Source organism: Anolis carolinensis, chromosome 4 (assembly GCF_035594765.1).
Source record: "Anolis carolinensis isolate JA03-04 chromosome 4, rAnoCar3.1.pri, whole genome shotgun sequence".
In the NCBI taxonomy this organism is placed as follows: Eukaryota; Metazoa; Chordata; class Lepidosauria; order Squamata; family Dactyloidae; genus Anolis; species Anolis carolinensis.
In genome coordinates, this window is record NC_085844.1 from 112,880,926 (window position 1) to 112,907,520 (window position 26,595).

The 26,595-nt window shown below is 39.4% G+C and overlaps 1 protein-coding gene across 5 annotated transcripts in view; it reads right to left on the reverse strand.

The window, feature by feature from the left end:
- The window catches only part of drosha (drosha ribonuclease III), a 146,339-nt gene that overhangs the window by 60,034 nt on the left and 59,710 nt on the right, over window positions 1–26,595 (reverse strand). For all 5 annotated transcript variants that reach the window (XM_062977626.1, XM_062977625.1, XM_062977624.1 and 2 more), the window contains 7 exons: window positions 26,085–26,184; window positions 20,072–20,179; window positions 16,212–16,319; window positions 14,300–14,438; window positions 13,623–13,683; window positions 7,483–7,542; window positions 2,601–2,700 (listed from right to left, as the gene is read on the reverse strand). In XM_062977626.1, the coding sequence (XP_062833696.1) occupies window positions 2,601–2,700; window positions 7,483–7,542; window positions 13,623–13,683; window positions 14,300–14,438; window positions 16,212–16,319; window positions 20,072–20,179; window positions 26,085–26,184 (676 nt within the window). The remainder of the gene's footprint in view (window positions 1–2,600; window positions 2,701–7,482; window positions 7,543–13,622; window positions 13,684–14,299; window positions 14,439–16,211; window positions 16,320–20,071; window positions 20,180–26,084; window positions 26,185–26,595) is intronic.

Here is a 26,595-nt window from a genome sequence, read left to right on the forward strand (position 1 = left end):
ACTCAGAACTGAACTGAACTGATGCAATCAGCAATGCACAAACACTTGTGTCTGGACACTCCCTGGTTCCAGCCACACATCAAGGACATCACAGCTTCTCAGTAATTAACTCTTGCCAGACTATGTTACACTCTGGATGATGCAATCAGTATGCAATACAGGAAAGACACAAATTTCATTTAAACACTACCAATACAAAATCCCACATTAACATAATCTTGGTCAGGATGAGACGGTGATTGGGAGAGAAAAAGTGTATCCATAAGACCCCGTATTACCTACTCCTGATATATAATCCTAGAGCTGGAAGAGACCCCTAAGGGTCATCCAGTCCAACCCCCTGCCATGCAAAAAGGCACAATCAAAGCACTCCCGACAGACAGCCTTTGCGGAATAGCCTCCAGAGAAGGAGACTCCCACCACACTTCCAGGCAGCCTATAACACTCTCCAACAGCTCTTACTCTCAGGAAGTTCTTCCTAATCTTTTCAGTCGAATCTCTTTCCCTGCCATTTGAAGCTATTGCTCCCTTGTGCCCTGGTCTCTAGAGCAGCAGAAAGTCAGTTTTCCCCCTCCTCCTCAAAGGGAAACCCTTTTAAATCTTGAAACATGGTCCTCAAGTTCCCACTCTACTTTTTCTTTTCCCAGCTAAGCATCTCTCAGGAGGAAAGGAGGAAGGAAAAAGAGAAGGAAGAGGATGGAAGGAAAGGGAGGGAGGGAGAAAAGAGAGAAGGAAGGAAAGACAAAAGTGAAGTGAGAGAGGGAGGGAGGAGAAAGAGAGAAGAAAGGAGGGAGGAAAGAGGGAAGGAAGGACGAAAGGGTAGAAGGGAAGAAGGGAAGGTGCGAGAAAGAGGGAAGTGAGGGAAGATGGAAGGAAAGAGAGGAGGAAGGAAGGATAGGATGGTGAGAGAGCGAGCTTGAGAAAAGAGCCCAAGGGGCCACATCCTGCCCCCAGGCTTGGGTTTGCCCATACCTGGACTACAGGGTTCTGGGAACTGTGGTTAAAAATGCTTATTTTTGGGAGGACAAAGTCTTACACAAACTGACACACACACACAAACACAGAGACACACACAGGCAATAGCATATTTACAGGAAGTCGCCTTTATGAATACATATAGGATTATATCTGCTGTGTGTAAGGATGTGTACCTTTACCTAATGGGACTTTCTTTATCTTTCCCCTTTGTACACCTCAACCTCTTTCTTCTGCCAACTCCCTATCTACTATACTGGGTCCCAAATTCATTGCGGAAGAGGTCACAACGGCTTGGAGGAAGTGTTTTTTTCCGGCACTGGGGGATTGTTCTTCTCTCAGATAGAGATTGCAAGACACGCTCCTGAGAATAACTTTGCCTGCAAGCTGATCAGCACAGATTTTATTTTGAAGACCTTTTCCTTACACAGAGGTGAAATGGTGAGAAACGCTTCATTTTCTAAATGTCGAGTAACTCAAGAGGGAGTGTAGAGAGACACAAAAATATTCATAAACTTTAAATCTACAGCTTGTGGATGGAAAATATTAGCTTCAGGATTAAACAGAATTTTCTCATTCTATGATATGCCTGCCCCCTCCCCAACTTGGAGTTATGTCATAATTACAAATGCTACTTTCTAGATTTAATAAGGCTTCCTTATTCTTGTCTTTGGTCCTGTAGAATTAACTGTTGTGATTAACAGAAGAAGTGTGCTGTGGATGAAATACTGAAGGAACCAATATGTTGGCAAACTGTCAATTCCCACCAGTTCTTGGCAGCATAGGCAACAAACTGGAAGATGACGAATTTCCCACAATCCCATTATGAATATTCCAACCTTCCCCATTTGATCTACTTACAATAAGTCCTCCCATCCAACTTTTCAATTTTAACAATAGTCTTTAACAATGTTATTCATTCTTAGACATCAGTGATAAAAGCAGGTTACAAGTAGTTTTCAGTGTTTCCACAGCAAGGGTTCTCCCATCTCGAACCAGTTTCAGTTTCTTATTAAGCACATTCATCTTTTTCTCAGTTTCTTTTCTACTCCTTTGCCTCACCTCTTAATTTTGGCTTACAAGTATCACTAAGCAAACAAACTGGCACAATTACTGGAGGGTAAAATGTTATGTGAGGCTGAAACAGAGATACAGATCCCAGTCTACAACATTAAGGCCACTTTAATAACAATTTTTTTCAGAATTCTCACAATATTCACCACAGTAATAGCAGGCAAGATGTTTTCCCAGTCCTGCATATCTAGCTATCACCTCCTATCTGTCTTTGCTACTGATAGCAAAACTCCTTCCATATTGATGATAATCAAATACTCCTTTAGTATTTAGGTATACATAATGTGAAATGTACACAAGAGATAATACTTCATGTGTGCTGTGAAGCATAAACTGTAGGAAGTACCTCTTAGTGAATCTCCCATAACTTTCTAATACTATAGCTCAAATTGAAAGCATATTGATCTCTATCTAGCCAGCCACTTCTGGTATTTGCAAGACCTTGGGGGCACAAAGCAGAATGTACACACACAGACACAGACTGAGGAATTATGCTGCTAAATCACACTGAGACCTAACCATTATCAGATTGTAAATACACAGATATGTACCTTAGCCAGCATGGCAAGATGTTGATTCTGAACGATGGCTGTGCGATATGTTGCCAGGCCTCCTTCCTCTAAGCTTGGAAACAGGTAGTACAAATGGACACTGAAAATGCAATAGTAACAGTCACATTAAAATCCAAAAGCTCTCAGGAAATGGATATATTTAAGAATTTCTTCCAAAATACTCTTTTTTCTCCCAAATTTGCTGACATGAAATACTGATTTTGACAGGTAAGATGGCACCCACTTCAGAACATCACTAGTCTTTAAACTATTTCATGTTACCGAGGCATCAGGGATCTCCCCTTGTCAGGGGCTTTCAAGAAAGATTTTGGAATCATAGCAGAAGCTCAATAACTGGATTGTGCTGAAATGAATACTGCTTCACTCTCCCCTACTCTTCTGGGATAAAAGTTTCATAGCAAGAAACATATTCTGGGCAAGAAACATATTTGTTTGTCCAAATTTGTTTTCTTCCCTTTTCCTGATGATCTCAACTGATTTTTCAACACTGGCAGTTAGGTTAAAGTAGTGAGTGACTTCTTAAAAGGATACAGCATTTAGAACAGTATAAAAAGAACTAAACATTGAGTTGCTGTGAGTCTTTCAGGCTGTGTGGCTATGTTCCAGAAGTTTTCTCTCCTGACATCTTCAGAGGCGTGAGGTATGTTGGAAACTAGGCAAAGTAGGTTTATATATCTGTGTAAAGTCCAGGGTGGGAGAAAGAACTCTTGTCTGTTGGAGGCAAGTGTGGATGTTGCAATTACTAAACTACTAAATTAAACATTGGTTCACCATGTCCATCATTTATCCTTTGCTATTATTATATGTCTTCCAGTGGTCTCTGACTTATGTCAACTCTATCACAGTGTTTTCCTTACAGGATCAATTCAAGAGAGGGTTTCCCATTGTCATCCTCTAAGGTTGCGAGTGTGTGACTTGCCTAAGATCAGCCATTAGTTTTCCATGGCTGAGTGGCAATTTGAACCCTAGTCTCTAGGAGGAGTAGTCCAGCATTCAAAACAAGACCCTAAGCTGTCTTTCTCACTTATCTTATCCACTTTTTTTGTATTTTTAAGCAGGGAGATTGTCACTGTGAAGGTTCTGTGCAATTTACACAGATTGCATCAGGAAAAGGTATACACTCATAGTACCAATTTTCAAGCTTCAAAAGACTGAGCGTAAAAATGTGCTATGAACGTTTACTGTAAATATAAATATGAAAAAAGCTTGTTTTTGAGCTGTCCTTCAGTACCTATTATTTTAGGGGATAAAAGCCCAGATACAGATTAATGTGAACAAAACAAAACAAAAACTGATCATCCAAAGTACCTGTTGGAAGGCAATGGGGCCATTTTTCTTTCCTTTATCTGTAACATCTTAACACTTTAAGAGCCTCTCTCTAAATAAACGGACTACTTTTCCCATTACAAGTGGACATACCTGAGATCTGGAAATGGGTTTCAAATCTGCCACTGCGGCTTTTCTTGATACTGCTTTCTGTCATAAATGACACTTATCAAGAAAATGATTTCACTAGGCTATAAAAAGTCAATTTTATGTTATTTTTAGCCATTTTTCAATACTTCCAAAATGCGGCTATGAAAGAAAAATTGGATCAATCTTCTATTAACAGGGAATATTTTAGTGATTTATTTTATGAAATTGCAACTATATGAATATGGCAGCATAGTGCCATAAGAAAGATGGGGTGCCAAGTGTACCTTTTTTGAAGTCAGGATTAATGAATGTATAGTAACACGGTGCTGTGAGAGGAGAATTTCCTTCCCATCCAAAGTTTACTTGTAAACACACATCTCACTTGAGATTACAACTTGAAAGATCAAGGAGTTTCATGACAAGAAGATGACACCTTCTAAAATGATGTATTTCTTTTATTTGCTGGTTGTAAACGTTGAAGCATTTGGCCTCAGACTAGCCGATCCTCAGTGCGGTTATGAGCAACTTTCAAATTACCTGTGATGGGGCTAAGCCATCAGCATTTCATCTCACAATAATATGGTTTAGGGCCCCAATATGGCATGAAACTTCAAAATGCCATGATGTGGATATGCAACTTTTCAAGCTCATTCTCCCCAAGGACATGGGCAGGAAACAACTTTTTCTTATAACTGCTCCATGACAATTTATACAATGGCCATGAATAGGAACAACTGATTAATCAGCTATTTAAGCAAAAAGAAAATGGCCACTTTGAACGAAGGGTGGCTATTATTGAAAGGAAAGTCCCATGCCTCCTTTTTCTCCCTTCTGAGAACCAATGGTGTGATGCCCCAATGAAAATCAACACCAACAATGGTGGATCTTGAACATGGGCTTCTGTGTTTCTTCCTCCCCTCTAGCATATGGCAGAGAATTGGAATGACAGTGTTTGCAATTTTAAACTAATCACATTGCTATGTTATATTATTATTATTATTATATTTATCCCCCACTTTATCTCTCCTGGAGGAGACTCAAAGCGGCTTGACATAAAAGCATTAGCATACAATGCTTTGTATGGGCCGGGCTGTGGCGCAGGTTGTTGAGCAGCCTGCTGCAATAAATCACTCTGACCATGAGGTCATGAGTTCGAGGCCAGCCCGTGGCGGGGTGAGCATCCGTCAATTAAAAAAAAAAATAGCCCCTGCTCGTTGCTGACCTAGCAACCTGAAAGATAGTTGCATCTATCAAGTAGGAAATAAGGTACCACTTATAAAAGTGTGGAGGCAAGTTTAACTAATTTATGAGGAAGTGCCGTCAGAGTGGATGATGAAGCAACTGCTCCCCCCTGTGGCCAGAATCGAACATCCCCTCAGGAGAAGGTTAAATTGCCTCTGCGTCTGTCTGTCTCTGTTTGATGTGTTTATGGGCATTGAATATTTGCCCTATGTGTGTATAATGTGATCCGACCTGAGTCCCCTTCGAGGTGAGAAGGGCGGAATATAAATACTGCAAATAAATAAATAAATAAATAAATAAATAAATATAGAAAATATAAATATACAAATATTAAAACAAAATTAAATATAAACAGTATTCAAAATTCACCATTAAAATCCATTAAAACATATTCAAAGTTAAAAACTAAAGCACCCCCTGACATGATCTCAAAAACCTTCTTCTTTAAAAGTCTGCCTGAATAAAAAAGTTTCAGCCTGCTGCCGTAAAGACAGCAGGGAAGGGGCCATTCTGGCTTCCCTGGGCAGGGAGTTCAAGTCGAGAGGCAGCCACCCAGAGAGGAGGCCTTCTCTTGTTCCCACCAACCAAGCTTGAGCTGGAGGTGAGACCGAGATAAAGGCTTCTTCAGATCTCAGGGCCTGGACAGGTTCATACAAAAGGATGCCGTCAGCCAAAAAGCCTGGACCAGAATCATCTAGGGCTTTAAAGGTCATAATCAGCATTTTGAATTGTGCCCAGAAACAGACTGGCAGTCAGTGGAGCTGCTGCAACCGGGGGGTTGTCTGCTCCCTATAGCCAACCCCCGTTAGCACTCTGGCTGCAGCTCTTTGGACCAGCTGAAATTTCCGAGCACTCTTCAGAGGCAGTCCCACATGGTTTGTTACAGTAATCCAGACCAGATGTAACTAAGGCATGTACTGTACCACCATGGCCAGATCTGGCTTCTCAAGGAATGTACGCAGTTGGTGCACAAGTTTTAATTGTGCAAAGGCCCTCCTGGTCACTGCTGACACTTGGGCCTCCAGGTTCAGTGCTGAGTCCAGGAGGACCCCCAAACTGCAGACGTGTCTTCAGGGGGAGTATGACCCCATCCAGCACTGGCTAAATCCCTGTTCCTTGAGCCTCCTTCTGACTGACCAGGAGCACCTCTGTCTTGTCTGGATTAAGTTTCAATTTGTTTAGCCTCATCCAGTCCATTATTGATGACAGGCACTGGTTTGGGCTCAGGACAGCCTTCTTGGGTTTAGGTGGAAAGGAGTAGTAGAGTTGGGTATAATTCATATATAGGTGGCACCATACTCCAAAACTCCGGATGACTTCTCCCAGCGGTAGTTTTATACTTGTAAAACTTTGAACAACTTCCACTGGAAGCTGACTCTAGTGTTGTGCTGGAGAACCTAAGGATTCCTATAGAGGTGTTCCTTTAGGTAAAAATATAGCAGATTTTAATTTCTGTTCTTTTCACTTTCACAGAAACCCTGAACCTCTAACCCCAGTAAATCTGGATGGCCAACTGCACTTATATAGGAATTTAACCCCTCAATACATTCTGTAGCAAATATCTGGGAGATGGAGTGATATATCTTTTGACTCCAGATATTATGACAATTATCAGGATCATCCCTGAGTCCGCCTGGGGAGATAGGGCAGGTTACAAACAAAGTATTATTATTATTATTATTATTATTATCCACACAAGATTCCACTATGAACTAGTATAGAATAGAATATTTAGAAATCAATCAAGACTGATACCCTAAACATGAGATCTAGATTTGAATGTGCATGTTGTTTTAGAACTACCAAATGTCTTTAAAAACAACAACAACACACTTTTGGGTTGCTTCTTTAAGACCACCACAAAATTTCTCAATCTGTTGTCAAAATGTCAGGATGATTTAGAAGCAAGCAGCTTTGCAAGTGCTTTCACTCCTCTAAGAGCAAAAAGAAGAGTCATCTAGTAAACACAAATTTGAAAAAGTCATGCGTGTCTATTATTTTTGGCACATTAAAAATGTTGCATAAATGTGTGTGTATATGCATTGTTAGAGGTCTCTCATATTCCTTTTCCAAACAACAATATAAAATTAGGTGGTATTATATGCTTTCAACGATTTGATATTTTGAAATATAATGAGTTCTTTTTAATGAGCTAGGCATGATTTATCACAGTACATATATTAGGCCTGAACTCGTTACATACCTCGTTAAAAATTCAACCACTGCGTCTCCCAAAAATTCCAAACGTTCATTATGGTTAATCCTGCAAACAGAGGCAAAGATTGTTACAAACGACCCTGACGTATATAAGTAACTAGCATAAGGGGGAGGGGGGAATCCAGCTGCTGGTTAATTCCTTGGGAAATAAACAGAAAGACCTAAGACTCCTGCTGTCTCCCTTCTTTAACACTGCCTCCTCAGCTGCATAGCTGTGTATATTTGTGTTTCTTCTGCATGGTACTAAAACCACAGGCAGCCTGAAAGGTAATAAGGCTGATCATCATTTGGTGTCAACTTATTAACAAAAAGGGGGAAAAATAACAATGTGCAATAGCATGCTGAGACCGGCTTTTCCACATGCTGCCATTATTGTTGATGATTTAAAAGAGATGCCTTCTCCGAAGCCATCTACAGGCTTTGGGCACCGTGTCTACAGGAAGAAAAGAAAGAATATTGTGCAGAGTTTATACCCCACATTTCATAAAATATTGTCACCCTCCCTGTCTTTTCTTACATGCTCAGTTTGCATGTGCACAACAGCAGAAAGTCACTGCTCGGTGCTTTTCATTGACAGGATCCCAGTTTCAGTCCCAGCATTTCCAAGTAGGACCAGGATAGCTGAGTGTAGCACTGACCTTGAAGAACCATTTACTTATTTAACATGTCAGAAGTGAACCGAGGGTAAAAGTAGTAATGTATTTGAAAACACAAACCAAGTTTTGTTTTGTTTTTTAAAACTTGGCATTATACTAAATGTCCTTTGACCAGTAGCTGGCTACTTGGAGTGCCTCTGATGTTGCTGTAAGAAGGTCCTCTATTGTGCATGTGGCAGGGCTCAGACTGCATTGTAGTAGGTGGTCTTTACTTTGAAGAACCATTGATCTGACTTATTCTAAGGCCGCCACCTAAGTTCTGATAGAGGTATGTGAATTTTTACTGGGAATGACTTGCTGAAATACAGAAAGGGTTGCTTGATGTAGAAGATGGAAGGAGACAGCTGAGCTGAAAACGTACAAGGTCAAAAGATTTCTAACTGTGGTTCAATAATACTATGTAACACGATTTTTTTCCTGGGCTAAAAATGCCATTTCCTATTTGGTTCTATCATAAAAACATGGAAAAGGTTTATTGAACTGCAAAAACTTTGCTTCGAAAGGTTAAAAACAGCATATATTCATTAAGGAAAATTACAAACTTTTCTGTTTCAGGTAATAGAAGGATAAAAAACAAAAAACTAAGTTTTTCGAGTATAACACTACTTTCAAAGGAAGTGCCACACAATTAAGCAGGAAATAACACTTTCAAACCAGGAACAGATTATTTTCTTCAAATTTTGTTACATAGTGTAAATAGCGGGGATGGAGATAATTGAGATCTAACGTTTATGCTGGTGTATACAAATGTACTCACGACCTGTGATCAGAAATATAACCATGGTGATCAGCATGTGATGCATGTTGTAAAAAGGTACTAAAGGACAACATGTGCTGAGATGCATCACAAGTATCATATGGTAGAGAATTTGAGGAGGATGGAACTCTCTCCCCCGGGGCTGTGGTGGAGGCTCCTTCTTTGGAGGCTTTTAAGCAGAGGCTGGATGGCCATCTGTTGGGGATGCTTTGAATGCGATTTCCTGCTACTTGGCAGGGGGTTGGACTGGATGGCCCATGAGGTCTCTTCCAACTCTACTATTCTATGATTCTATGAGGGGATGCTAAAAACCCATGCACAGACCAGCTTGCAGTTCATTCCTCTACATTTTATTTTGTATATTGATTTTTATGACTGTTTTATTGATGCTGATGTTTTATTGTTGGGATATTTGTTTTATTGTCTTGCTGTTGTTGTTATATTGTTGTGTTGGGCAAGGCCCCGTGTAAGCCGCCCCAAGTCCCTTTGGGGAGATGGGGCAGGGTGTAAGAATAAAGTTATTATTATTATTATATTACTATAAGATTCCCTGATTCAGTTGTGAAGGGAAAAAGACACTAAAATTGTGTGGTCTGACTTAAAAAAATGTGTTCATCTCTTTAAAATCTTGTGACTTCGTTTTAGGGATTTTTTCCCCAGAAATACAAGTTGATACAGCAAAGTTCTGGATGAACTGTAGCTAAAGGAGGGCCACTGAGAAGCAAGAAGAAGGTAAGGTATTATCAGGCTTAAGAAACTCCAGTGTTTACTGAATTTATGGTGGTACCATGGAAAGCAGAAAGGAAAAAAAAAATGAAGAGTGAGACACTAGAGTAGGACCCGGTATTTGTTTCATATGTGTTATTCGTGCTTTTGTACCATAACATTCATTCATATCGCAGACCCCTCCCCACGGGATGAAGCAGTGAAACAAAAGTAAAAGCAGCACAAAACCATTTGCTTTGCTGCTTCATTCCTCTGCCTTCTGTGCTTGTTGCCTCTTGCCTGCCTCAGTGCCTGCCTTGTAGCTTGCGTATTCTTTAACCTCAGGTCTCCTCTGCAGATCAAGAGGGAAACCTCTCAGAATCAGTGGTGACTTAAGCCCCTGCCTTTAAGCTCAGGTTTCCTCTGCAGATTGTGAGTAAAACGTCTCAGAATCATTGTTATCTTAAGCCCTTAGGTTAGAGGGCAGGAGCAGTGGGGAAAGAGGAAATGTTTTTAAAGAGATTTTATTTTAGAAAGAAAAAAAAAATCCTAAAATTCAGGGGATCATCCAAACCTTGTAAGAGTTGGAGGACTAAAAGTGGTAGACATGTCCTCAATATGTTGGGATTTTCACCTCTCTTGTCCCTAAAACTGAGTGTATGGGGAGCTTGGGCAGCCCGCCCATTGCTACCAATGGGACAAATGCATTTGTATATTCGGATGGTGAAACGAAAGAGCTCATTTGGATGGGTGTCAGTTTCGGAAGTGGCAGACAGACATGGAAATGAGGCCATATGAATGGAACAAACAGAAACTGGTAGTGATTTTATACAAATGCACAAGACTATGAGACACTCAGTTGTTACCATAATTCTACCTGATGTTGGAGATGGGGGGAAAGGAATAGAGTATCCCAGACGATGACATGTCTGGATGGCTAACAGGCTAAAAGGAGGCACCCTCCCCTCTGTAACACCTGCATATATATTTTTGCTGGTCCTACTTATATAAGTGCAAATCTCTTATTACATAAAGGCAGACATGGAATGGCAATTACAAATCTCAGAAGCACAGCTTTTCTAGTCAAATTAATTAAGAATGGGAAAAGGGAAGGGAAATGAATAATTGATCAGACTAGATTGCTCTTGCCCACTGGGAAGAGGGTGTAGTTCCTCCCTCCCATCACCCTAATCTTATGTAAAACAACAGCAACAACAAAACTTGTAATCTGTTTTACACTGCTGTAATTACACAATGTCTCAAGATAAATGCCAAGATTGATAGAGCACCAGTGAAGCTGGTGACTGATATGTGAAATGGCATGAGGGAAGCTGAAAGGAAAAGGCCTGCCCGTTCATCCCTATAGGTTCCTGACGGAGTTTCTTTACCTGGCCCTTTCTGAGTAGCGACGTTTTTCCCCCCAATATATCACCTGTCAAGATCAGAACTAAAGCTCGAAAAAGATACAACCACAAACCCGTAAAGCTGAAAAAGATTGTGAGGGTCATCTAGTTCAACCCTCTGCTATGCAGAAATACAAAACCAAAGCACTCTTGAATTACAGTAGAGTCTCACTTATCCAACATAAACGGGCCGGCAGAACGTTGGATAAGCGAATATGTTGGATAATAAGAGATTAAGAAAAAGCCTATTAAACATCAAAATGGGTTATGATTTTACAAATTAAGCACCAAAACATCATGTTATACAACAAATTTGACAGAAAAAGTAATTTATTACACATTAATGCTATGTAGTGATTACTGTATTTACAAATTTAGCACCAAAATATCACAATGCATTGAAAACATTGGACTACAAAAATGCGTTGGATAATCCAGAACGTTGGATAAGTGAGACTCTACTGTATATCCATCCAACCTCTGTTTAAAGAAGCTAAGTCTATCGAGCTTCACGCATTCTATTCCACTCAAAACAACAACAACAAAAAACAGTTCTTGCAGTCAAGAGATTCTTTTCAATGGCTATGCCACCTGGGGAACTTGGAAATGTTACTTGACTAGACCATAGTTCCCCAGGTGGCATAGCCATTGAAAAAAATCTCTTGACTGTGAGAGATGTATTGGATGGATGTCATTCAAGAGTGCTTTGGTTTTGTATTTCTGTAGGCATAGGTTAATGGATAAACACATCTTCTGAGACAGAAGTTGACGAGACCTTAGGCAAAAGTCAGCAGATACAACTCAGCGAGTTTTACTGAAGGGTGGATTAAGTATTTCTGTTTATAAATAGAAAAAAAATGGAAGAATGGAAGTCACTTTATCAATATATATTGGAGGGAAAGGGAAAGTGTTTATGTACAGTTCTGGAGATGAAAAATGGTGGGATATTCACTTGTAAATGTTAAAACAAACAAAAGTAAACAACTGGATGGATATAAAGTGGAAGAAAAAAAATTAAATTTATAGATAAACCAACAAAAGAGAAGCTGGAAATCCATTCTTAAAACTAATTCATGTGTATCTTGGTAGTTTTAGAGTAGTAAGTAAAGATGTAAGTTTGTTGGGCAGTTGATGTCCGTATTTATGTATTTATAGTATTATTGCTTTCCTTTTTGTGTTTTATTTCAATTAAAATTAATTATTTTAATTAAAATAAAATTTAATTTAAAATATTGGGAAAAATATGTTCATTTACAATTTGTAGTTGGTGCAAATTAGGATCCACAATCCCATTGGTTCAAAAGTACATTCATTTATAGTATGCGATTGGTGCATAGTGTGGAATAAACTGTCATTGGTTGTGGAAAAAAAAGGTTTATACATTTTTAAAAACTTCTCCCAAAAATAAATAACACTGGCCAACACACTTCAATGCCTCAAATGCTAGCTCTGTTTCTGGGCATACTGGCCCTGCTGATTACAAAAATGGCATCAGTTTTCCCTTATCAGCTCTAGTTTTTGAGATACAAAACATATGCCATGTACCAGTCGCCATCTGCTCACCCATAGAAAACCATGATAATCATATCTTAGAAACTAAAGTTGATGTGGTTTATCCAATGCAATTTTCTTGTAATATTCAATTGAGTTATTGGGAGGAGAGCAATGACCAATCTTGATAAAATAGTGAAGAGTAGAGACATCACATTGGCAATGAAGGTCTGCATAGTTAAAGCAATGGTATTCCCCAAAGTAACCCATGAGTGCAAGAGCTGGACCATGAAGAAGACTGAGCGAAGGAAGATGGATGCTTTTGAAATGTGGCGTTGGAGGAAAATTCTGAGAGAGCATTGGACTGCAAGAAGATCCAGCCAGTCCATACTCCAGGAAATAATGTCTGACTGCTCACTGGAGGGAAGGATATTAGAGGCAAAGATGAAGTACTTTGGCCACATAATGAGAAGACAGGAAAGCTTAGAGAAGAGAATGATCCTCGGGAAAATGGAAGGGAACAGGAAGAGGGGCCGACCAAGAGTAAGAGGCATGGATGGTATCCTTGAAGTGACTGGCTTGACCTTGAAGGAGCTGGGGGTGCTGACAGCTGATAAGAAGCACTGGTGTGGGCTGGTCCATGAGGTCACGAAGAGTCGGAAGCGACGGAACGAATAAATAACAGCAATTCAATTGAAACCTACTACCTTGTAACTGAAAACCGTTAGACTTGGCTCTACCCTCTAAAAAGGTCAGTATCCTCTCCTCTGAGTCTCTTTGTAACAACAACAACAACAACAACAACAACAGGTATTGAGCTACTGTATTTAATGATTGTGACCAGAATTCTCTTCACCAAGTTGAACATGCCCAGCTCCCTCAATCTCTTCTCATGTTTTATTCTCCATCCTTGTTACCATGCTCTGAACCTACATCCCAATACCTTGTTGCACTGCAACCTTAAGTGCTCTTTGGACCCAAGTATCCATGGAGCCATACTAAGATTTCAATGCCGCCATCAGCATTTACATTCAATCCTCCTCATATCACACACACACACACACACACACACACACACACACACACACACACAAAAATTAATGTATTTGTGTACCTTGAAGGGGCTGGATCATCTTGCCCAAGACGTGACATAATATTGATCAAGGTATTTATGCCTGTGAAATACAAACATTATATTAGAAATCAACAAAATGTGAACTAATCTATTGAAAAACACTTCCGTTCTGCAATGATGAGGTATAATGGACTTTTTTATTCTTTCAGAAGCTACTGCAGTATAATGCACTGTTATGGACAGTCCATTATATTCTTTCTGTTGTCCAACACACAGCTCCATCGAGTTTGTGAGCTAGCTTGATAACACTACTGTTAAACAGTGCTTCTGCTTTCAACCATGTCTGCATGGCTATGCATCAACTATCTGGTTACTATTTTTCCATCTCAGTCTTGCCATTACTCACTGTTTCTGGTTTTTTGTATCCTTCAAAGTATCTGTCCTGGTCCTGCTCAAAAGCACAAAATGCCCTATTTTAGAAACTCTGCCTTAACAAGCACATCCTGTCATCCTGATGTACTAGAGATAGTTTATCAAAAATGAATTCAGAAACCTTAGCTCACCTGCTCTGAAAAGCAGAACAGACCAAAAACTCTGCTTACTCACCGAACCATCACTTTGTCAAAGGGATTGAACATTCAGATCAAGAGAAAGCAGCATGTGAAACAGTTTCCAACTATTTTAAACAATGATGTTAGAAAGGAGAGCACAAGCACCTTTCTTCCTCATATGCATGTGATGGACTTTCCTATCTCCATATTTGGGTTGCCGGATCCCACAGTTGGATAAGGAATTTCTTGCATGGTCTGGATTCATCCCAAAGTTTAAGTGGTGACTTGGATGAGTCATGGCAAGCTAAAATACAGAATCCAAAAAGTAAAACAAACTCAGAACCATGTATTGCTCATTCAGACACTGAGATTTTAACCAAGAAATCTGTCATGAAATTGCACAAGCTGTTCAGTCAAGCAAATAACAGTAAATTATGATTTCAATATTCCTTTTTTAAATAACTGGTCCGAATTTTCACTTTTCATATAGCTTTTATTCATACAATATGCTTCCAAGGCTCTGTATGGTGACTGATATATTGTTTCAACCTCCACTAACTTTATTTAGGGAATTATCATTGGGGATTTTGAGTTATTCTCACTCTTGGTGTTACACTTTAGGGCCCTTTGTAATCCAGCTGTATTTTCTGCTATGATACACACCTCTGTTTACTGTAAATCCTATATAGGATATTATAGCTGCAATCAGTTCTCTTTTGACTCGTTATCCTCTGAAAGATTTAGGAAAAGTTATGTTTTTTGGACTAAATCAATCAAAATTCCTAAAACAGTCTGGCTATCCTAAATAGGGGTTTGTTTGGTTTTTTGGCAGTGACAGACAAAAATATAACTTTTCCAGAATCTGGCCACAACACACCAGTGTCATGTGTCACATCCAGCATTATATGTCTGGTTTCATTCCAGATTTCTCTTTTCTAATAGTTTTGTCCATCTACTCTTTTCTACATCTCACTTTTTTTCCAGCACCTCCTCTTCATCTCCCTGAATACCATATTTTAGCATAATTGATTTATACATCAATTCACAAACTCTTATTTATTTATTGGTGGATAGGAAAATGTGATTTTTACATTGTTTTTTTTAAAAAAAAACCTCAGTAATATTTTGAATATTAATTTGTTTGTATTTTTATACAGTAACCTTTTGTATATTTCACCTGTTTCTATCTCTATGTATTTTACCCATTATCTGCTTTAATTTCCTTGTAATCCAACTTGGGAGAAACATCATTCAAATCAAGAGAGAAATAAAACATTTCTGTATATACTCATATAAGTCCAGAAATTTTAGTCAAAAAGTGACCCCAAAAACATGAGTTTATATTGACTTGTCAATGTAAATACTGTACTTTACATTTACTCTCTGAGTTCTCATCTTTCACCAGAGTAACATGATGGAAAGTGAGAACTTAGTTCATCCTGGGAGAACCTAAAAGAAGCACTGACCACATTTATCATTTCAACATTGTTTCGGGCCTTTTTGAATGCCTAGGTAGGAAAATAGCGGCCCTCTCAACCTATCCCTGGGTCGTATCAAAAACCATAATTATGCCCCCCAAAACCTGCCCACGACTTATACACAAGGTCAACTGAAATTGATAATATATGGTATATTTATATCTCATTTTTCTCCGATAGTCTCAAAATGATACACATGGGCCTGTTTCTTCCTACTCTAATCTCACAACAACTTCAAAATAGAGGTCAGGTTGGGTGTCAAAACCATAAAAGTTTAATGGCTCAAGTTTGTTCTTGAATCTGGACCTGCTTAGTCCAATACTCTGGCATTTCTTCTCTTATGTTCAATTAGGCACGCTCCTAGTTCTGTGCCCACCAAGGGCCACTTCAAGATTTAAATTCCTGCTGTCACAGATGGCTTTCATGGCTCCCCAACTGGTTGCCTATATTAGTCTCCACTCCTAAATCAGGCATTCCAGGATCCCAGCTCCAGGCTATACAAATGTGGGAAAATATTAATCCCTTCCATTTACCCAAATTTGGATCTCTCAAGTATACAAACTGTATTATAAAATCTATGGAATTGAGCACTAGCTTACCTGCAATAAGCACCGGTCTTTAAATATATAGCCAATCAGTTTATCCAAATGCATGAGGCATTGATGGTAGCGGATGTGGTGAGTGAGGACTGGAAGCATCATTGCATGCTACAGACAGAGAGACCATTCATTGTTATTCTTATCTGCACATGGCTTCACATTTACCACATATATTTCAGGCATTCAAAGAGCTTCACATACACTGGGGTAGCCGGAATCTAAGAATTTCCAAATGTTTAAGACCTACATTTCTATACAATATATCAGTACACCTACTAGTGCAGTGGTTCCCACTGATGGACCCCAAGAACTAAAATATGGCCCACGGCCTCACTGTTACTACACTGTTGCAACGAGTTCAACTGGTCTCGTGAAACCTTCTTATAGTGCTGTGGCAACTGGGATGTTGGGAGGGGAGAAGCTGACTACCCATGAAAGGGATGACAACAAGCCTTCTGACTGCTGCTTCACCTCCTCTTCCCTTCCCCTGAGTGGAGCCATTCCATGTGGCGCCCAGAAGCAGAAGCACCTTGGTGTCTTCGTTTTTAGACCTATTCCTGGAGTGATTTGGAGTGCTGATTAAAAAAATTGCATTGGATAAATTACATCAGCTCTAGATTATTAAATATGGTTTTCTGTGGGCAACTACTGGATAGCATATATTCTGTATCAGAAATAGAGATGATGTGGTCTATCCATGCACTTTTCTGAATCAGCCCTTCAAATAACCAAACAGAATCTAAAGTTGGCCAAAAACTGATTCTTAACCTTTTTGGTACTAATGTTGGAAAGTGGTCTCTGGTCAAAGTGGGCCCTGGTCAAGTGGTCCCTGGCCAAAAAAGGTTGGGAACCACTGTACTAGTGAGACACTGGGGTGGGGGTGGGGTTCCAATGAAGTAGTCATTCTAGTCTCCATAAAAGCATAAAAAGGAGAAAAGGATAGGGAAAACAAGAAATGTCACAGCTCCTTTCAGAACAACTCGTTTTTATTTTAGCATGACTTTTTGCAAATATAAACCCACTTCTTCAGATAAAGTCCAGAGCAATATAATAGCCTCAGATATAAAGCACATTTATAAAATTCCCCCAACTGCATAAATATGCTTTATACCTGAGGCATTCCCCAGTCTTACTCTACAATATGAAAGAATGTCCAACCACAATCTAAAAACAGGGCGAAAACAAGCATTGCTCATGTGTCTGTTTAAATATTCTGGATAACAGGAATGGGAAACCTGTGCTGGGCTCTAGGACCTGTGAATCCGAGCCAGTATGGTCAGTGGTCATGGATGATGGAAAACTATGTTTGAAGGGTCACAGGATCTCCACCTCTGAGAGGTTATTTGTTTCAGCTCTTAGAGTTGAATAAAAGATCATGCATTTACGAATACTGGGTATGAACAAGTTTATGAACTGGTCGACTCTGGTATTCCAAACAGAGGTTTTTGTTTAGGTCATAACAATGGGGTTATCCACTTCATAGGGACAGTATATGTGAAGAAAGGACCAAGAAACTTACAAACACTGAGAAGGAGGCATGGGATGACATATTTATAAGTCAGGAAGGAGATCAAACTGGAGCTTGGAAAAGGTTTTGGGGAAGGGGTGAACTACATCACCCAGAATTTCCCAGCCCACATGTCTAAAGTCCATGTAGTCTGGGAAATCTGGAAGCTCTAGTTTAAAAAATGAACTTCCCCAAGCCTCATGGTTGAAAATAAGCCTTTGTGAATTTCCTCTGGAGATTTTCCATGCGTAGGGTCTGTCCCTGCTCCAGACACGGATCGTGTCCCACGAAGCTTGTTCACAATATATTGCCAGTGGTTGATTTAAAGTCATTAAACTGAAGCTATTATGATATTGAAGCAATCTGTTCAACCGGGAATGGAAGAAAAATAGCAAAGCAGTCATTTCAAACCACTCTGCATTAAACTTGCCCACAGCCTTGATAAAGACTCATTCAATTTTACCACTCTTTAACCTAGCGGAAAGCAAAACGGAAAAACACCAGTAGCAAGCTTTCATTAAAAAAAGAAAGAGAGTCCGAGAACACGAGAGAGACTCTTCCTTTTGACCTCTCCTTGGGGAAATATAGCTATATATCTCAAAGACAATTGATTCTGCAATATAGCATAGCCCTTGCTCTTTGGCGCCTTGCTGCCTTTCCACACAAAAAAGGAACGGAGAAAAAAACAAAAGCCCAACACCATCTAACTAGGCAAACCACAAAGGCATTTGAGGCTCTGCACAATTCAGTTTCCAAGAGTTAAAAGCCAGAAATATGCTATTTGACTTGGATTCTCCATTAGCACACTTATTCTAGAAACACAAAACTATGAAGGAAACATCTAGGGAGGAGGTTAGAAATGCATCTATATGAATTCCCACTTATTTGTCTCAGTCTCAAAACAACTAAAGAATCAAAAATTAACAAGGCGGAGAAAATGAGGTGCACTAATAATCCCTCTTGTTCCATTGTCCAACCAAGCTTTTTCCTCACTGTTGTCAACACATTGATCGCTCTATGAAAACAATATTCCTCAACCAATATGTAGCCCCCACCCCTTTTATATATGGGATAAATCTATGCCCTCTTTGATTTCTTTTGTTGCTTTTTAAACAAATGTATGCACGTATGTGCATGCTTTTCAAATTACATGCATTGCTTGAATGAACCCTCCCCAGTTCTAACTTAAATGTGTCTAATCAATGTTTGTGCACATTTACAAATGTGGACATCTTTTTCAGCATGCTTTTCAAATGGCCGCTCCCCCCCCCCCCATTGGTGGTTGATTGATTTACTGCTGTATTCACTCTTGTTTTATTGTCTTACTGTGTATTATTATTTTTATATATATTGTTCAATGTATTTATGCTGTTGTTTTTGTAAATTGTGCTAGTTGGGCCTTGCCCCATGTGAGCTGCCCCGAGTCTCCGTGGGGAGATGGTGGCGGGGTACAAATAAAGTTTTATTATTATTATTATTATTATTATTATTATTATTATTACAGTAGAGTCTCACTTATCCAACACTTGCTTATCCAACGTTCTGGATTATCCAACGCATTTTTGTAGTCAATGTTTTCAATATATCATAATATTTTGGTGCTAAATTCGTAAATACAGTAATTACTACATAGCATTACTGCGTATTGAACTACTTTTTCTGTCAAATTTGTTGTATAACATGATGTTTTGGTGCTTAATTTGTAAAATCATAACCTATTTTGATGTTTAATGGGTGTTTTCTTAATCTCTCCTTATTATCCAACATATTCGCTTATCCAACGTTCTGCCGGCCCGTTTAGGTTGGATAAGTGAGACTCTACTGTATTATTATTATTATTATCTGCTGCAATAGATCACTGTGTACCTTTCAGGACCTGCAAAGCCTAAAAAGTCAGTTAAAAAGAGAGATAAAATGAGATATCTGTCAGAGCAATTCCTTGCACATCCCCAATTATTCTCATTCAGTTCACTTACTTTCAAGTAGAATCCAAGGAAGGACTATTATCAGGGTCTCTTAACCTTTCTGAATCCCAAAATGTACACTAAAATTGAGAAGCTAGAGCACTGGTTCTCAACTTGTGGGTCCCCAGGTGTTTTGGCCTACAACTCGTAGATATCCCAGCCAGTTTACCAGCTGTTAGGATTTCTGGAAGTTGAAAGCCAAAACATCTGGGGAGCCACAGGTTGAGAACCACTGAGATAGAGGCTCTGCCCTAAAGCATTAGTGTCTCTGTGTGCATATGCCTTTATATTGCCTATTAAGGCATGGTGAACAGAGTTTCAGGTTCTAAACACATGGCCAAAATAGCTTTTCTCCACCAACTAGCCAAACAGAAAGAGATTCAACTCACCTGACAGACATCTGAGCGAATGCCAGTTTTCCAGAATCCTTGGCTGCTCAGCTCAACAGTCACTTCACGTCGCATGGTGTTTTTCTGCCTGATCTTCTGCAATGCTTCCTTTAAAGAGAGAAAAAAATGCCACTTTGCTGAGAAATGCAAATCTTCCCTCAAGAGTATAGAGGAAGGATGAGGAACAAGTAACCTTCCAGTTGTTGTTGCGGTTGTGTGCCTTCAAGTCATTTCAGACCGATGGTGACCTTAAGATGATGATAGCATAAAGTTTTCTTGGCTAAATTTATGCCAAAGAGGTTAGCCTTCCTCTATTAGATGAAAGAGTATAACCTGTCCAAAGTCACTCTGTGGGTTTCCACGCCTGCGTGGAGATTTGAAACCTAGTCCTGGTCCAATGATCAAACCACTACAGCATACTGGATTGCAAATCTTAACATCATACTATTTGATATAATAGGCAGAGCTTACTAGGGCCCCTTCAACACAGCTGAATAAAATCCCACATTTTTTGCTTTGAACTAGAATATATGGCAGTGTGAACTCAGATAACCTAGTTCAAAGCAGATATTGTGGGATTTCTTGCCTTGATATTCTGGGTTATATGGCTGTGTGGAAGGGCTCTAAGAGTCACTGTTCAACAGCAACTGAAGAGTCACACATTCCATACTCCTGATACAGAGAAAAGGTGTAAGAATAGACTTTCTAGATACCTTAATAACTTTCACCTGTCATTTGGAATTGTCTCTACATATAAAAGTCAAAGTATGTATGTATGTTGGTTTGTTGGTTGCTTTTTACCACAAAGGTTCCTACATGGTTTGATGGATCTGGATCCGACTTGGCCCATATAGCCTTCATTACCCAATTTTAAAAATGTGAGGGGTTTAAACTAAAAAACTAAACTATACTCTTTGTGCTCAAAGCGGAGGAAAAGAAAAGGAACAAAGCAGATTAGCTGTGACTACGTGAAAAATTGGCGGTTGCCAGGTGAAATGTCCCTCTTGTTATAGCTCAGCCAGGGGCTGATGGGCTCATTGGGGCTGATGGGCTCACTGATGAATCAGAAGGGATTGTAGGATTTCCTGGGGTTGAGAGTGATGAAGAATCAAGCCCGGTTCAAAATGTTGATGATTCAGGCCAGGGAAATGAAACTGACTCAGACAGAGCCACTCCATACCTGGCTAAATTTAAATGAAACGTGGGCATGGAAACCTACCTCTTTTTTACACTTCCACCATATATTAGAAAATTTTTTACCCAGGCTAGATTCGAGCAACTCGACATTAACTCTAAGCTAGGTAGACGTCAGAATATCCCCTATACGAAGAGAACCTGTGGGTGCCGTGAGGTAGATGCAGAAGTGGAGGACTCAGAACACTTTTTCTTAAAATGCCCCTATTACAACAGGATTCGATCTTTCTATTTAGAGCCTTTGCTAGAGAACCATACTCATTTAGAGAATAAGGAGAAATTGCACATCCTTCTACAGGGTTCAGATAAAAACTTTATTTTAAAACTGACCCTTTTTACGCAAAAAGCGCTGGCCATCTGCGAGAAGATGGAAGCGGAGAGCTGTAATATTAATGCCAATAACAAAATTCAAATTTAAAATTTACTATGGACAAGCCACTAGTTTTACTTACCCTTGCCCCCGCTTAAACCTTACCTTAAGGGAATAATTAATTTTTAATCTTTTTATTCTGTATTTGCACAACTACCTAGTAGTGGGTTGGTAGGCTAGTAGGCTGGGATGCTTTGTATCTATACATGGTTTTACATGTATGTACTGTATGTATGGGTAAGTGTGTACATTTTGTATATTTCACATGTTTTGATATGGTCAAAATTGACTAATCAATAAAGAGTTGTTGTTGTTGTTGACTCAGACAGTATAGATCTCCAAGAAACAACATCTATAGATAAGGGGTCAGATGATGAGCTAACTGAAATGGAAAGTTCTCAAGGAAATGCACCTGACATTATGGAGATTAGCAAAAGCCTTCGTTTACAGTTCAGAGTCGAGAAGAGGCTCCGTAGGTCTGAGAGAGACAAAATTTGCGGCAAGTGAAATGCGTTCATGAGTGCTTATTAAAATGCCTGTTGTTTACCCTAGAATCAGTTCAGGCAACATTGGCTTTTGAGGGAAAAGCTAGGCCTGATTCTGGGGTCCCTTCAAGTCTTGGCTTTGGATTTAGGTATCTTGGAAGGGCTATATTATTGTGCTATGATTCCTGCTCAAGATTTCTAAGAGTACCTTTAGTTTATGGATTTATGCTGTACTTGTGATTTTTGGCTATTCTTGAACTGTGTTACTTTTGGATTTTTATGAGACATTTAGATTCTGTCTGGATATCTTCTATTGCTAATCCTCTTTTGGATCATACCTCTTCTTTCTTTATTCTGGCTTTTTTCCTTATTTTTTTTGTATTTTTACACTAAACTGTTTGATTAGACTGTGGACTCTTGTTTGGTGCTGTGGTCATAAGTGGCTCCAGAAATGGGGTGCAGCAGCTCTGTGGTGTCACTAGGAAAGAATTGGGAACAAAGTGATCTAGCTGCTGCTAAGTGATGTGTATATGAAGGGAAGGGAGGGAGAACTAGAAGAAAGGAAGGGAAAAGGAAAGAAGGGAGAATGGGGAAGAAAGAACAAGGAAGGAAGAGAAAGGAAAGAAAGAAAGAACCACAAAGAGAGCCTGTTAAAAGAGAGAACATTTCAATCAAATCAGTGAGCAATCAAATCAGCAAAAATTAAAACCTCAAATGTGGAGGGACAACTGCATTTCCAGTATCCCTAAACACAGTGTTTCTCAGCCTGGGTCGGGACACCTGGGTGTGTTGTGAGGGGGTATCAGAGGGATTGCCAAAGACCAGTATTTTCTGTTTTGGTTTCATGGGGTTCTGTGTGGGAAGTTTGGCCCAATTCTATCGTTGGTGGGGTTCAAGGGGCTCTTTGATTGTAAGTGAATCCAGTGTTCTCTGGATATAGGTAAACTAAAATTCCAAAACTCAAGCTCAATGCCCACCAAACCCTTCCAGTATTTTCTGTTGGTCATGGGAGTTCTGTGTGCCAAGTTTGATTCAGTTCCATTGTTGGAGGAGTTCCTAATGTTCTTTGATTGTAGGTAAACTATAAATCCCAGCAACTACAACTCTCAAATGACAAAATCAATTCACCCCGCCCCAACCCTACCAGTATTCAAATTTGGCCTTATTGGATATTTGTTTCAAATTTGGTCCAAAGAATGAAAATACATACTACATATCAGATATATACACTACGATTCATAACAGTAGCAAAATTATAGTTATGAAGTAGCAACAAAAATAATTTTATGGTTGGGGGTCACCACACCATGAGGAACTCATATTAAGGGATCGCGGTATTAGGAAGGTTGAGAACCACTGCCTAAAGAAGACATGCTAAAATGCCCGGTTCCAACAGGGCTGCTAGAAGTCCTTGGGAACTGGGACCAGATTAATTCATCCAGAGGAAAAGAGTGTGTCATAAGAAAGGTTAAATATTATTACATTTTACATGGCATACGCTTTTTGCGGACTGCAGTCCACCTTCTAAGGTAACTCAGCATTATCGGCACATTGCAGATGAGGACCTGAGAAACTACTTCACACTAGAGCTGACATTTGAACCAGAGAAACATTCACGGGAAAAGCAATCAGCCCAAGAGATAAAATCTGGAAACAGAGATCTACTGTAGCAAGTGATAAATGTCAAAGCAGCTCTTTCTCCTTTTGCCACAAAATGTAATCACTCGTAAACCCTATCTGCTACAATTTCAACAATAACTAATTCATTATTCCTTGGAGATCTTTTTTTTTTTTTAATAAAAATGTTATCATCTTCATTTGTTCTCCAGTACAGCAATGTAAGACTTCACTAAAGTTAAAGATAGTCTGTTCCAACAGGGGGAAAAACACATCCTTCTTCAAAATGATAGGATGGGAGTTTTAGCACTGCGTTACAGAGGGAAAAGCCCAAACGATTTTTTCTTTGGATTTAGGGTGCAGACTTGACAAATTCTTACTAAAAATGTGTCTCATTTGCACTTCCAGATACTTAATTCTAAGCAAACATTCTCAGCTCACAATGTCAAAAATGCGAGAAATAAGAGCAGGAATCATCTTGCAATTTTATGCTAACCTAACTGGGAATTACACAAACACAGCAGCGGCTTTTCCTGGCATTGTATTAGGGGGCATTCGATACCAACTAATACCACACTTTTATCAAACTGTACAAGAAATTATTGTTAGCATCCAAGTGAAGCCCTACTTCTGAACCAAACTGTTGCATACTATATATAACAAACTAGACAAGCTGGTTGTAAAGAAACATAGAGCTCTTGAGCAGGATCACAATCCTTATCAGGTTGAAACACATTGAGTGGCTCCAGTTATCTTCTCCAACTGGCAGATTGGCTTCCAAAAATAGAAGGTTTTGTGTGTGTGTGTTTAAACAGAGAATGTGAGGAAAGAGAAAAATCCTATAATATGAATGGGAGGCGTCTATTCAAATAGCCCTGGTTTTCACCAAGGAAAGGAAATGCATTATTATTATTATTATTATTATTATTATTATTATTATTATTATTATTATTATTATTGAATCATAGAACCATAGAGTTGGAAGAGAAGGGGCCTCTACCACACGACGGGGCAGAGAGTTCCACTGATGAACAGCTCTTACAGTGAGAAGTTCTTCCTAATGTTCAGGTGGAATCTCCTTTCCTGTAGTTTGAAGCCATTGTTCTGCAGCCTAGTCTCCAAGGAAGCAGAAAACAAGCTTGCTCCTTCCTCCCTGTGACTTCCCCTCACATATTTATACATGGCTATCGTGTCTCCTCTCAGCCTTCTCTTCTGCAGGCTAAACATGCCTGGCTCTTTAAGCTGCTCCCCATAGGGATTGTTCCCTTGATCATTTTAGTCGCCTTCCTCTGGACACATTCCAGCTTCTCAACATCTCCCTTCAATTTCAGTGCCCAGAATTGGAAATAGTATTCCAGGTGTGGTCTGACCAAGGCAGAATAGAGGGGTAGCATGACTTCTCTGGATCTAGACACTATACTCCTATTTATGCAGGCTTTTGGCTTGGCTTTTTTGCCACTGCATCGCATTGCTGGCTCATGTTTAGCTTGTTGTCCACATGGACTCCAAGATCTTTTTCACATGTACTGTTGTCGAGCCAGACGTCCCACATTCTGTGTCTTTGCATTTCATTTTTTCTGCCTAAGTAGAGTATCTTGCATTTCTCCCTGTTGAACTAACTGTTGTTAGTTTCGGCCCATCACTCTAATTATTATTTTGTTTATATTTATGTTTCTTTATACTCCGCTTTTTATCTCCACAAGGAGACTCAAGGCATCAGGTTAGTCCAGCATTATTTTTAAGTATCCCAGAAACTAACAAATAATTGTGATGTCTTGTCAATGTAAGCTGTTTTATAATTTATTGAGTTTGCTTTTGATTTGCTCTTACATTACTGTTGGCATTGAATGTTTGCCACTGTGTATTTTGTTGTAAGCCACCCTGAGCCCCTTCGGGGAGACAGAGCGGGCTATAAATAAAGTTTCATTCATTCATTCATACTTAATAATCCACTGGAAATTGACCATTGGCCCATCAACTATTCATACTTTACCTTCCATACATCTTTTGCATCAAAGCTAGACCTGGGAAAAGTTATTGGCTGATGATAATGGGAGCTGTAGTCCAAAAATTAATTCCCCCCCCCCCACTCCTCAAATTCTGCTCAAAACATCCTGTTCTTAAAATGTAATAGGCAGATGGAACAAAGGTATTAAGATCCTCACAATCCTAGGTAATAAATAAAATATGTAAACAACATGTAATTTCCAAAGAACTAGGCCAATATGTTCTACTGCCTTCTTTTAAAGGTTCAACATTTAAATTTACTTTTAAACTAAGACAGCAACGTTTAAAAAAAGCGTTAGATTCAAAGACATGAATGAGCTTGGGCAAAATAACAACACACCTCTCTTTGCACCAGTTTCTGCTTATCAGCCTGCTTCACTTTGGGGCTGTTAGCCAGCAGGTGACGCAGCTTCACATAACTCTTCCAGAGTTTCTGGTACCTGACAAGGAGTGGAAAATGGGAGATGGTGAGAGGAGAAGAATTGATCCAAAAATGACATCACAATGCACAATCTGTTTCACTGAGAACATTAATTATGTAGCAATTCCATATAAAAGCTAGTCTTAAGACAGAGCAGAGCAATTTCATCCCAATGTCAGGTATATCTGGGGTGGGGAATCTGTGCCCATCTATCAATTATTGCATTCTATCTCCCATCAGTCCCAGCTAGCATGGCCCATAATCAAGAATGAAGGGAGCTAGAGTCCAACACCATCTGACGACCTGCAGATCCATCTCATAACTTGCAAAAAGAATCAGAACATATAGTTGCTTGGAGCTGGATCTACACTGCCCTATATCCCAGGATTTGATCCCAAATTACCTGATGATCCCATCTTATCTGGCAGTG